Source organism: Triticum aestivum, chromosome 4A (assembly GCF_018294505.1).
Source record: "Triticum aestivum cultivar Chinese Spring chromosome 4A, IWGSC CS RefSeq v2.1, whole genome shotgun sequence".
NCBI lineage: Eukaryota > Viridiplantae > Streptophyta > Magnoliopsida > Poales > Poaceae > Triticum > Triticum aestivum.
In genome coordinates this window covers 724919557-724931541 of record NC_057803.1, presented here as the reverse complement: position 1 = coordinate 724931541, position 11985 = coordinate 724919557, and the positions used below count along the sequence as shown (strand labels likewise).

The window sequence follows — 11985 nt, the reverse complement described above, 5'->3', positions numbered from 1 at the left end:
ACGGTTCGGGGTGTAGTCTCACATAAAAATTCTAGTGGTTCGCCAGTTTAGAGTGATGGCCATGATGGCTGGCGCCAGCACAATGGTGAGGGGAGAGGGTGGCGGAGGCAAGCAGTTCGGCCGGTGGTCATGGACAAAGAAGATGAATAGGGGAGGACGGTAGGTGGAAGAAGGGCATTTGGTCGTTGGGTGCACATCGGACGGTTCGAAAAAATAGACCGACCTAAAATTTTTTTTATCGGCCATCCCTTCTTTTTCTCATGGGTAACTGTGTTAAGATGATTCGTCAACCCTAATCAGGATTGGAACATATTTTTGTTTGTTTTGTTCTCTGAGTTGCATAAATAGAATAGAAATAGAATTTAAGCTAGACTCGTCTTCACTAGAATCATTTATCCTGATCTATGCTCATGCATACTGTTAATATACTAACATTCTCCTATCTGGATGGGCCGTCGTCTAACATCTTAACTCTGGGTTCCATCATCCCTAGTATACATGGTCGTCGTCGAGACTATACACGCCATCTCCTCGCCGGGCACCAAGGATATAGCCAAAGGCACAAAGACGACCACAACACCATGTCTTGGTTTTTTGCCGGCACGTGCTCCTCTCGCTGATGGCCATATATCAACAAAGGATGCGACGGGTAATTGCATTTTCTTCTTCTTCTGAATATGTCATCCCTTTCATTTGATTATTATCCACTCAAGATAGTTGTGTCATTTTGTTAGAGCATCTACAATCAGATATATCAAATCTAGCACCCTATATATTTGCAACAATGACTAGTCAATCATCAAATCGCCGTGCCCACATCAGAGGATCTCATATTTGGTACCCTAAATCCATACTATGCATGCAACGTGAAAGAAGCTATGTAGATGATCAGAAAAAAAATGAACATACAACAAACAAATATAGAACAAACCGTATCCGCATAATTTGGACCAAAAAAGCATCACATTTCAGTTCATGGACATAGCTTTTAAAATAAAATTACAAAAATGGAACACAGAGATGGAGAGGGATGAGCATCTTCACCAATTCCTCGTCGGTCCTTTGTCTTCCAGTCACGGAGCGGCTATACCCCTCCGTGTAGGCATCGGCGGCAAGAGGGGGGTTTCGTCGGACCAATGGTGACGTAGGACGAGGAGTCGATGTAGCCGCCATCCTTCGGATGGCGCGGTTTTGCACCTTGCCAGCTTTGCCGTTCTTGCTTCCGCCGCCATCTTCTCCGCCGCTTTACACACCGATTGCTCCATACCAAGCCCAAGCGCTTTGGCATTCTTCCGACGGAGCCGACATGGGATCCATCTCCGCGTCTTCAACAAGCATGGGTAGATAGCCGCAAGGAGCTGCTCCTCCTCATCAGGCACCGCTAGCAATCTGCACTAACGATAGGAGGACTATGCAATCGCCTCCGACACCGCCGCCCTCTCTCTATCCCACCGCCACTCGCGGTGAGCGGTCGGTGCCTCCGATTTGGGCATTTGCGTCCGCGGCGGCGGCGATGCGGGCAAAAGCACCCACTGATGCCCCTTACACTAGTAGAAAAACTACTTTACATGAGACACATTAGTTCCGGTTTGTAAATGAACCGACACTAATAGGGCTGCAAACGAGTCGAGCTCGAGCGAGTTGGAGTTGGCTCAGTACAACTCATACGAAAATTCGAGCGAGCTCAAACTAAGTGAAGCTCATGATCGAGCTGTAGAACATGACTCGTGCTCAGCTTGTAACGATCTCGAGTCGATCTCGAGTTAGTTTCGAGCTAAATGAGATGATAAAAATTATAAATCTATGGATGAAAAACAAAAAAAATAAGGCAAATATGATGGGAACCTTTCCCAAAAAGATAGGATATTTAACACATAGTCGACCATGTGCCATAATTGGACCTAAATCTTCTCTACACTTAATTAAGTTTCCATATTCGTTGGTAAATAAAATGGAGAAAAAACGTGGATAGCATATATGGTAATAAATTAACTTATTTCCATTTAATATATGGCTTGATCATTTAACATAATGATATTATGTCGAGCTATCGAGCTAAAATTGAGCGAGCCAACATTGGCTCAAGATCGACTCATTTCTCGGTCGATCTACATAAAGTTTTCAAACTCAGCTCGTTTCTTTTCGAGTCGATCTCGAGTCGAGTCAAAAAACGAGTCGATCTCGAGGGGCTCATGAGCCTCAAGCTTTTCTTGCAGCCCTAGGCACTAATGGTACCATTAGTCCCGGTTCGAACGACTATGCATTAGCCCCGGTTCATTTGTGACCGATAGTATCGGTTGAAGCCACCAACCGGTACTAAAGGTGGTGCGCTGCCACCCGCGGTGCACAATGTTTAGTCCCACCTCGCTAGTTGAGGGGAGCTCGCATCGGTTTATAAGCCCCGCCGCGGCTACCGTGTCGAGCTCCTCTCTAAGCAGGCCTTTGTGGGCCTATTGCAAGTCTTCCGCCCCGTGGGGCCTATTGGGCTGTACGGGCCTGCATCCTGGCCCAACTAGAGGTTGGGTTTCTAGTCGTATGCAGGCCATGCCAGCCCAGTAGGCGGGCTGTTTTTGCTTTATTTTAAAAAATATTTCAAAAAGACCTTTAGTCCCGGTTCGTGTTGAACCGGGACTAAAGGGAGGGGGGAGCTTTATTCCCCATCCTTTAGTGCTAGTTTTCAGAACCCGTACTAAAGGTCCTTACGAACCGGTACTAAAAGTCGTTTTTCTACTAGTGTTAGGAACATTGATTGAAGGGTATGAGTGCGCTTGGACATCGATGCATAGCGGGCCGAGCGCGCGAAGCTGTGCGTTTTGCCGGAGGGTCCACGCCGAGGTCCGTGCTACGGCGGCGGCCGACAAGGGATGGAGAAGAGCCGGAGTTGCTGCCTACGTCGACCCGCGAGCACCGAAGCGCGATGCAGAGGGCCAACTCCTCGTCATCACTCTCTGCCTCACGTTTGATGGCGTCCTTGTCATCCTTGTTGCGGGACCCGATGGCGCCGCCGCTGCGGGTGCTTGACATTGGGACGGAGAGGGAGAAAGGAATGGGTAGGTAGTGGAGGGGAGGTGACAGAGAGCGAAGTGAAGTTGGGGTTTTCTCCGGATGGGGATTTTAAGTTAGTACATAGTGGGGTCCGTGCGGGCCATGATGGTCGGGCAGACGCGTCCAGACCTCCTCATACCCTCTCCAGATTTGTGCTTTATTTGAGGGGTGTCAGCCAGTCCGGACGTATACGTATGATTTGAGGAGTCCGACTAGGACATATGCTTTCATGACCGGAAACTGCCTGGGCCGTCAGTCAGCCTGGGAGGCCGGCTTTAGATGCTCTTAGCACCACCGGAGATTCATACATATCCTACTAATTACACAAGGGGTCCCTGTGCAAATCTTATCACTGCCATCGGAAATAGGCACTAATCCAAGGGTGGGATCGGAAGAAACCACCAAACCAATTCCCTTTGTAAAACCCTGGCGTGTATTTAAGGCCTACCTCATCCCCTTCCTCCTCCTCCCCCAACCCAACCAAACCCCTCACCCGCACCCGCAGCGCCCCTGCCCTCCCGAGGCCGCAGCCTTATCCTCTCCGCCCCGCCTCGCTCCTCCGCCGCTCCGCCAAGGTAAGCCACCGCCCCGACCCGCTACCTCCTCCCCTCCCCTCTCCCGGCGCCGCGCCGAGCGGCTCCTCGCCCGCTGAATTCGGCCGCCGGGCCATCGCATTCGGGCGTGGCGGTCCGAGGATTAGATGGGCGGGTCGCGCCCTGTTTTGGGGCAGGTCTCTGGGTGAATTAGGGCGCGGGGAGGGGGTTTCCGGTAGGTTTTGCCGGCGAATTCGGCGGCCGCGCGGTTCTGGGTCTGGGATGTTGTGCGCTCTGCTCTGCTGTAGCTGCTACGGTTTGCTAGTAGCGGGATTGGAGCGGTTCCGCCCAGATGCCGCGGGCTGTCGGCGCTCGGGAGGCTCGCCGGGTCTCCGGCTTCGTGCATAGCCTGCTGTGATGGGTACATTGGTGCGCAACGGTGTTATGGTGTGGCATTGGGGAAGTGGTGTAACCGCTGCGAATTGGTTCTCTATGGGGTGGGTGGGTGTTCTGCAGGCGGTTCAGGGCTCGTGCTCTGTCGGCCGTGTCCGTGTGCCTGTTTGGGCTTTGTGGTGCTCTTATTCGGGTAGCCACAGCAGGAGCTACATCTGCCCTTCAGTTCGTTTTGCTATAAGAATTGCAGTTTGCTTGCACACTGACTAGCTAATTTTAATAAACCCCCAAGATTGTTTGGGTGTCGTATAGCGCGTTAATTAGAAGTCAGTGCACTCTACTGGTTGGCCCTACTTGTTGTTTCTGGAACACAAACTAGGGTAGTAGAGTGGTCAGCTGCTGTTTCTGCGTAATTTGAGGACAGACGCAAAATTCTGTTTTCTACCCATACATGGAACACTCTGCTAATTTGTCGGTGCATATATGTAGGACAAAAAAAGTTAAAAGTATCTATTTTGATTTAGTGGCTTTGCCTCCACTGCCTTTATGTCTGGAGTGAAGCTTGCTTGTGTTTCCTTGTGATTACAAGATCTCCATATTTGGAGGTTCGTATATGTTGTAGTATAAATATATTGTTCTGTCATTCTGATATCTTCGTTGCTGCACAGGAAAACATGGCTTCACCATTTGGTGCCACTTCTACTGTTGGGCTCATGGCAGCTCCAACTGGCCTTGTATCTGACAAGAAGCCATTTTCGTTATCATCTATCTCCCTTGCCGACAGGTCACGACATGTGCGCCTTCAGAGGAAATGCAACTTCAGAGTTAAAGCAGCTAAGGAGCTCTACTTCAACAAGGATGGCTCAGCCACCAAGAAGCTCCAGGTGAGCTTTACATATCTTACACATCCTATTTTGAGTTTTCACTTTATGACAGTGCCTGGTGAGCCTTCAACAGACGCTGATAAGTTGTTTCCATATCGTAGGTTGGAGTAAACAAGCTTGCAGATCTTGTTGGAGTTACCTTGGGACCAAAGGGAAGGAATGTTGTGTTGGAGAGCAAGTACGGGTCCCCTAAGATTGTCAATGATGGTGTTACAGTTGCAAGAGAGGTACGTTGCATTATTACCATGTGACGAGGCAATCAGCCAGTTTTTATGCTACACTTCTAGTACTGAGAAGATTGCTTTTAGTAATCATGCATTTTTTTTTGTCACTCAAAGCACATGAGTTTGCATGTTGTATTCTTATATACATGGATCTAGTGTAATTACTTTCTGGCAATATGAGCATGCTCATGATTTTAGTTTAAAGCCCCAGCAGAATGTTCAGGTAACAATTGTTGTACTGCAGGTTGAGCTGGAGGACCCTGTTGAAAACATTGGAGCTAAGTTGGTTAGGCAAGCTGCAGCAAAGACCAACGATTTAGCTGGAGATGGGACAACTACTTCTGTCGTCCTTGCTCAGGGGCTCATTGCTGAGGGTGTTAAGGTATGCCGCTAGAAGAGGTTTATTGTTACTTGTGATTCGAGTGTGGTGTTACTGTTCTGTAAACCTAAAAATGTGTCTGTTATTTATTCAGGTTATTGCAGCTGGTGCTAACCCTGTTCAAATTACTCGCGGTATTGAGAAAACAGCGAAAGCACTAGTCCTTGAACTTAAGAAGATGTCGAAGGAGGTAAAATTAATCATTAGGCTATTATGCTGTCAAAGCGTTCCTAGTTTTGGCAATCTGGCCCTTATTAGTATTTAACTGATTCCCAACTCGAGCGAGATGGCTGGTATATGTAATATGCTTATTAGTTCTATTTACGTAGGCATGTTCTCTCTGCAGGTTGAGGACAGTGAGCTTGCAGATGTTGCTGCAGTCAGTGCTGGCAACAACTACGAAATCGGTAACATGATAGCAGAGGCTATGAGCAAGGTCGGACGGAAGGGAGTGGTTACCCTTGAAGAGGGGAGGAGTTCCGAGAACAATCTTTATGTTGTGGAGGGAATGCAGTTTGAGCGTGGTTATATCTCTCCTTATTTTGTTACTGACAGCGAGAAAATGACCACCGAGTACGAGAACTGCAAGGTAAGCTGGAATCTGAGTGATTATCAGTCTACTTTCACTGTTGCTTACTGTCTTTATGGTTCAGATTATTGATGTGTTCTGATCTTCATTCTTCAGCTGCTTTTGGTTGACAAAAAAATCACCAACGCACGGGATCTTATCAATGTTCTGGAGGAAGCCATTAGGGGACAATACCCAATCCTGATCATTGCTGAGGATATCGAGCAGGAGGCTCTTGCAACCCTTGTTGTCAACAAGCTGAGAGGATCTTTGAAAATTTGCGCTATCAAAGCCCCTGGTTTTGGAGAGCGCAAGACCCAGTATTTGGATGACATTGCCATCCTCACCGGAGGTGAGGCGAATATATTACCTCAAATGAAAGTTTTCATGACCACCAATGCTTCTTGTTCGTGACACGCTTTTTTTCACAGGAACTGTGATCAGAGACGAGGTTGGACTCACACTTGACAAGGCAGATAGTACAGTTCTTGGAACGGCTGCAAAGGTTGTCCTTACAAAGGAGTCGACCACAATTGTTGGTGATGGCAGCACCCAGGAAGAAGTGACTAAGAGGGTTGCACAGATCAAAAATCTCATTGAGGTATGCCATTCTCTTTTCTCCATGCCTCACTTGACTCTGTACGTAGTAGTTCTAGAAGGCTCCGTTTCATCATCCCTGGTACTGGATGAAGATTGGAAATTTCTTCGTATTAGAATGTTGTGTGGTTGGTTTACATGCTTCATCCTGGGCGTATATTATATAAGTTTTTTTGTTTGAGCTCTGTGTGTGGTTGGTTTACATGCTTCATCCTGGGCGTATATTATAAGTTTCTTTGTTTGAGCTCTGCGTGTGGTTGTTCTGTTTATCCCAGACTTGAAAAACATTTAGTCTTAAAGTCTGATTCTAAGTTGTTATTGCTGATTCCAGGCAGCAGAGCAAGACTACGAGAAGGAAAAACTCAACGAGAGGATTGCAAAGCTCGCCGGTGGTGTTGCTGTTATTCAGGTATTAATGGAGGACACTATTATTTTTGGCATGCTGCTCTTTTGCTTGATTCCCTGTTGGAAGGAAGGATGGCATGGTAACTGTAGTAACCCATGGCTTGTGACTTGGTAGGTGGGAGCACAAACAGAAACTGAACTTAAGGAGAAGAAGTTGAGAGTTGAGGATGCTCTAAACGCAACCAAGGTAAGTCAAACAGTGTTGTGTCGTTAAAACTTATTTTACCTGTCCGCTTCGTATCTGCTTGTGAAAGAAGCAGAGTTAAGCCCATTGGTTTGTTACTTCCTTCAACATTCTAAATTGATTCTTTCTTTTGCAGGCTGCTGTTGAGGAAGGTATTGTTGTTGGTGGAGGGTGCACTCTTTTGAGGCTGGCTGCTAAGGTTGATGCCATCAAGGACACCCTGGAGAACGACGAGCAGAAGGTAAAAACCAAATGAAATTCCCCAAGGCTTCTAATACTTGCACACAATGCAGTCCGGTGCAAGTGGGTCACAAACAATCATGTTGAATCATTGAGCATTCAAGTTTGACATGCCGTAATGCCAACTTTTCTACTAGGTCGGAGCTGAGATAGTGAGGAGGGCGCTGTGCTACCCACTCAAATTGATCGCCAAGAATGCTGGTGTCAATGGCAGTGTTGTTACCGAGAAGGTTAGAGTTTGTTTGCTAAAAAGAAATGTTTTTATTTTAATTCCTGCCTGTATGTGAGTAACATGAAGAATGCTGCTTTACCAGGTTCTTTCTAACGACAACTTCAAGTTCGGCTACAACGCCGCCACTGGGCAGTACGAGGACTTGATGGCTGCTGGTATCATCGACCCCACTAAGGTTTGCAGCCTCCCCAGTCTTCCCTACACTCTTGCTTGCACACTCTGAAATATTTTGGGTGATGATGCAACTCGGGGCATCCTTTATTCTGTCTTTTCTATTGGGGCTGCATCCTCCTTATATATTTTTCCTAGGCAAACCGCCCTTTTTCTTTTCTGAGATTTAGTCCTGCTGCTTTGGAATAAAGTGTCCAGATCTAAGCCTAGAAAGACAAAGGAAACCAAATGGATAAGCAAAGCGAATCTAGATTAGCTTTAATTTTGCATAATACAAAAATAAAGTAAGAACTTGGGAACTGCAAAAGGAGAAGGAAGAAAAGCAACAATGGCAGGAAGTAAAGAACATGATGATACTGCTACGTTTAGTTTTCCTGATGAGCTTGAACTGGATATGACAGGTGGTGAGATGTTGCCTGGAGCACGCCGCGTCGGTGGCCAAGACCTTCCTGACGTCGGACGTGGTGGTGGTCGAGATCAAGGAGCCCGAGGCCGCGCCCCTCGCCAACCCCATGGACAACTCCGGTAAGCTTCAAACCCCTTTTAGCCGGTGAGCAAACGGTACGGTGCTCGTACGAAGCATGTTGCTGATGTGTGCTGCTTGCTTTGATGATGACCAGGCTTCGGATACTGATGAGCGACGCGGCCGAGTTTCTCTGGAGGACGTGGTTTAATTTTTGGTAGCATGGACCAAGTTTTGAGAGATTGATTGATGATGATGATGTAGTTTCGAGATAAGGAAGGAAAAAAAATGCAATGTGATGTGCCGCCAGAAAGGCGAAATAAGCAGAGGAACATTTAGCGGAAATTATCTTGATGTAATTGGAACAGACATACGGCTCTCGTTTTACGCGCGTGCAGGAATGTACGCCATTTCACGTCTCGGTTCTGTTTTTTGTTTCAGAGTTGCTATTGGTACCATGTTAGTGTTGTGTTGAACACTCTAGTTCTTTGATTTTCATCATTAAAGAAACAGCCAGTCCAGACATCATCGGCTGCTGTTCCTCTGAAATCGTATCTGGCGAACAAAATGTAAAAAAGAGCTAAATTTGGAGGACAACGGCGAGAGATTCAGGGCGAATTTTTGATAAAGATAATGACGTTTAGGCCTTGTTTGGTTGCCGGGGGAGATGTACTCGGGGTAGAGCTGCCCCGGATTGAAAATTCCTGACAAAATGGAAAAAAATTCCTGACAAAATGGAAACCCCAGTGAAATTTGGCATCGCCATTTGGGAGTAGAGAGAGGAGCCAAGGAGGGGGTAGCATCGCCATTTGGGAGTAGAGAGAGGAGCCAAGGAGGGGGTCTACCGGTCGAAGTGAGGGGGTCTACCCAACGAGAACGGCGGCGAACAGAGACGCAACGAGAGAAACGGGGGAACTTCTCCCATGCGTCATGACTAGTGTTTTTTCTTCCCTGGGATTCGGCCGGGGAGGGCCGAGATTTCCCTGTCTTGGGCTTGAACCAAATGGCGCTGCAGAATTCCCTGGGAGAGGTAAACGCGTGGCTTTCTGTCCCTGGTATTGGGCAGGGATCCCCGAGTTTTCCCTGTGCACCAAATGAGCCCTTAGGGTTTTTTCAAATGGAGATAATATGATACTCTTCATCGGGATTCAAATGGAGACAGACAGAGGCAGTGAAGCAGGGCATCGTGAGCCGTTGGATTCGTGATGGACGGACGATCGCGGTGAGTCACCGTTAGATGCAGATCCGATGGCTGGGCGTGGTTGAACCGTTGAAGATGCCAAGCAAGGTGAAGTGTTGTGTTTCTTCAGTGCAGAACATTAAAAGTGTTCAATTCCTCAGTCCGAGGCTTGACCCAGTCGTCCTCGTGCAAACCCGGCAAAGAAATAACAAAGCCCACGTTGGTACTGAGAGAGCGCGAGGAGGGCGAACAACAATCCAAACCCCACGCCGCCTGCCGCCGCCTCTCACCTCCAAACTTCCCCAGCAACCAAGGCCGCCTGCAGGCCCCCGTGAAATGGACCCCGCCGTCATCGTAGCATTCGGCATGGACAAGTTCCGCAAGCGCATGGCGGAGCTGCTGGCGGGCCCGCGGGTTCCGGACGCCGAGGCGTTCGCCGTCCTGTGGAAGGAGATCGCGGACTACGGCGCCGCCCGCGTGGCGGAGTCCCGGGCCAGGTACGATGGCGTTGAGGACCCCTTCGACGACGAGTAGGCTGACGATGATGATGACTCCAAGGAGGATGAGGAGTCGGAGGCTGGCGGTGGGGAACGAGGAGAAGAGGAAGAACAATTCCGCTCGTTCTCAGCTATCCCGCTTCCAGCTGCCGCCGGAGCAGCGGACCAAGGGGGAAGAAAACCATCAGCTCGTCGGAGACGGAGTTCACCAAGGGGTAATCGTACGTCGTCTGCACTATCGCTTCTCTCCACTTGCTTACTTCCTCCTGTGATACTTGGTTACTTCCTCCTGCGAATACAAGTCAGACACAGACATAATTTAGGTCTTTGGCTACAGCACATGTAGTATTTCGCTAGTCAAATCAAGGACCTAAAACCTGTGCCCGACTTATATTCCCTCCACGTACTCCACCAAAAGCGCCAAGGGAGCCACAAGTGAACAGTAGGAATCAGCTGGCGCCGAGGATGACGTGGAGTGAACCAAAAACTGTTGGCGACGGACGTACATTGCGCATGGCAGCGGAAGGAACGCGACAACACATGACCAGTCCGATTGGAGGAAGACGGTAGTACGACGGCATCGGCATGGGCCGCTGCAAACAGCAGCCCCGCCATCAAGCTAGGACGCAACGATTCACGTGCCACAAGGATCAGGTACCGCTGTGACGCCTCAATGAAGGGGTAATGACGCCATCTTCGCTAAGCTACACGGCTTGACGAAGGCTTGCTCCAAAGACGACTTCAATAAGTTTACAGCACCCTCGGGCACTGGGGCGTCCTTGGCTGCGTTCGGCGGCGGCGGCTGGGTCTGCGGCGACGGACCATCTGACCTCGAATCGGCGGTGGCGGCAATGAAGGGTCTGGTGGTTGGATCGGCGTCATGCGTGGTTTGCCCTCTAGACAGATCTGATCTGGCCGGGGCGGCCTGCTTGATGTGCGGGAGCTCAGATCGGCGGTGACCCGTGCACACGATGCTTGATGGAGGTTCTTTGAGCGGATCCGGATGAAAACCTCGTGCTCGGGCTCGATGCCAAGATCGGCGTTGGCGGCACTCTTTTATGCCGTTACCTTCTTGAAGACATCACCATGGAAAAGCTCCAGACCTTTATCCGCTACCTCCGGGGGAAACCCTAGATCAGTAGATCGGATGACGACGGCGCCTTGGTGTCGGTTTCCTCCTTGGGGGCCTCATTCTTGAAGGCGTACACGGGATCGAGGGACCAGTGGGCGACTTTTTTGGTGGAGCGGTGCTTCATCCTACACATTGATGACTGCGGATCTCGGTGGCGCGGCACAGTGGAGACTCGGTGCGCGATGCATGTGATGGACTCGTGCAGGAGGAGGTAGTTGTCTGGCGTCATGGTGGCGTCGATGGCAAAGTGGCTTGGCAAGGTAGAAGCCTCAATATCTGCTCTGAAAACGGACCTGTGAAAGATGGCAGTGACGACACATGTGAGTGCTAACCTTCATCATATGTATAGGAGTAGTGGCATATGTTGCCAATATGCGGATTCAGGCATATTGTTGTAATACTTTGTAAGGTCCTCAAAAATAATCAATAAAGGCCGCATGCATCTCCCAGATGCAGAGTTCCGTTTAGAGCTACCTACTGTTTTTATCGGGAATGTCAAAAAATATGACGCCGGATTTTCGAACATGGCATATTAAACTTTTTTTTATGAAAAAATAAGTTGTCATAAGAATACAATTTTATTTAGCAAGCATGGCAAATCCTGCTAAAGGAAACTTCCTCATGACAAGATTTGCCATGCTTGCTAAAAAGAATTGCCATCCTCGCGATAACATAATTTAAAAAAAAATGTTTGAACTAGTTTTTATATAGAACAAAATAGACATTTTTTTAATTGTTTGGATTTTTTTGACGCGAATCAAGGATTTTATTGCTTGATAGAAATTCGGTTACAATCAACTAGGAAGCTGCTAACTAAGACGGGTGGACAAGAGTCCAGCCAAACATCTGATATAGAGA

The 11985-nt window shown here is 48.5% G+C and overlaps 1 protein-coding gene across 1 annotated transcript; it reads left to right on the top strand.

Annotated features, from left to right (window-relative positions):
* The first annotated feature begins 3479 nt into the window (after positions 1-3479).
* On the top strand, positions 3480-8737 carry LOC123088383 (ruBisCO large subunit-binding protein subunit beta, chloroplastic). Its single transcript, XM_044510580.1, has 15 exons — positions 3480-3620; positions 4640-4855; positions 4957-5082; positions 5324-5461; positions 5553-5648; positions 5805-6047; positions 6144-6378; positions 6458-6627; positions 6955-7032; positions 7144-7215; positions 7349-7453; positions 7590-7682; positions 7767-7859; positions 8257-8380; positions 8476-8737. Exons 2-15 carry the CDS (start codon positions 4646-4648, stop codon positions 8487-8489), a joined length of 1797 nt encoding a protein of 598 aa, XP_044366515.1. The 5' UTR covers positions 3480-3620; positions 4640-4645; the 3' UTR covers positions 8490-8737.
* The last annotated feature ends 3248 nt before the right edge of the window (positions 8738-11985 follow it).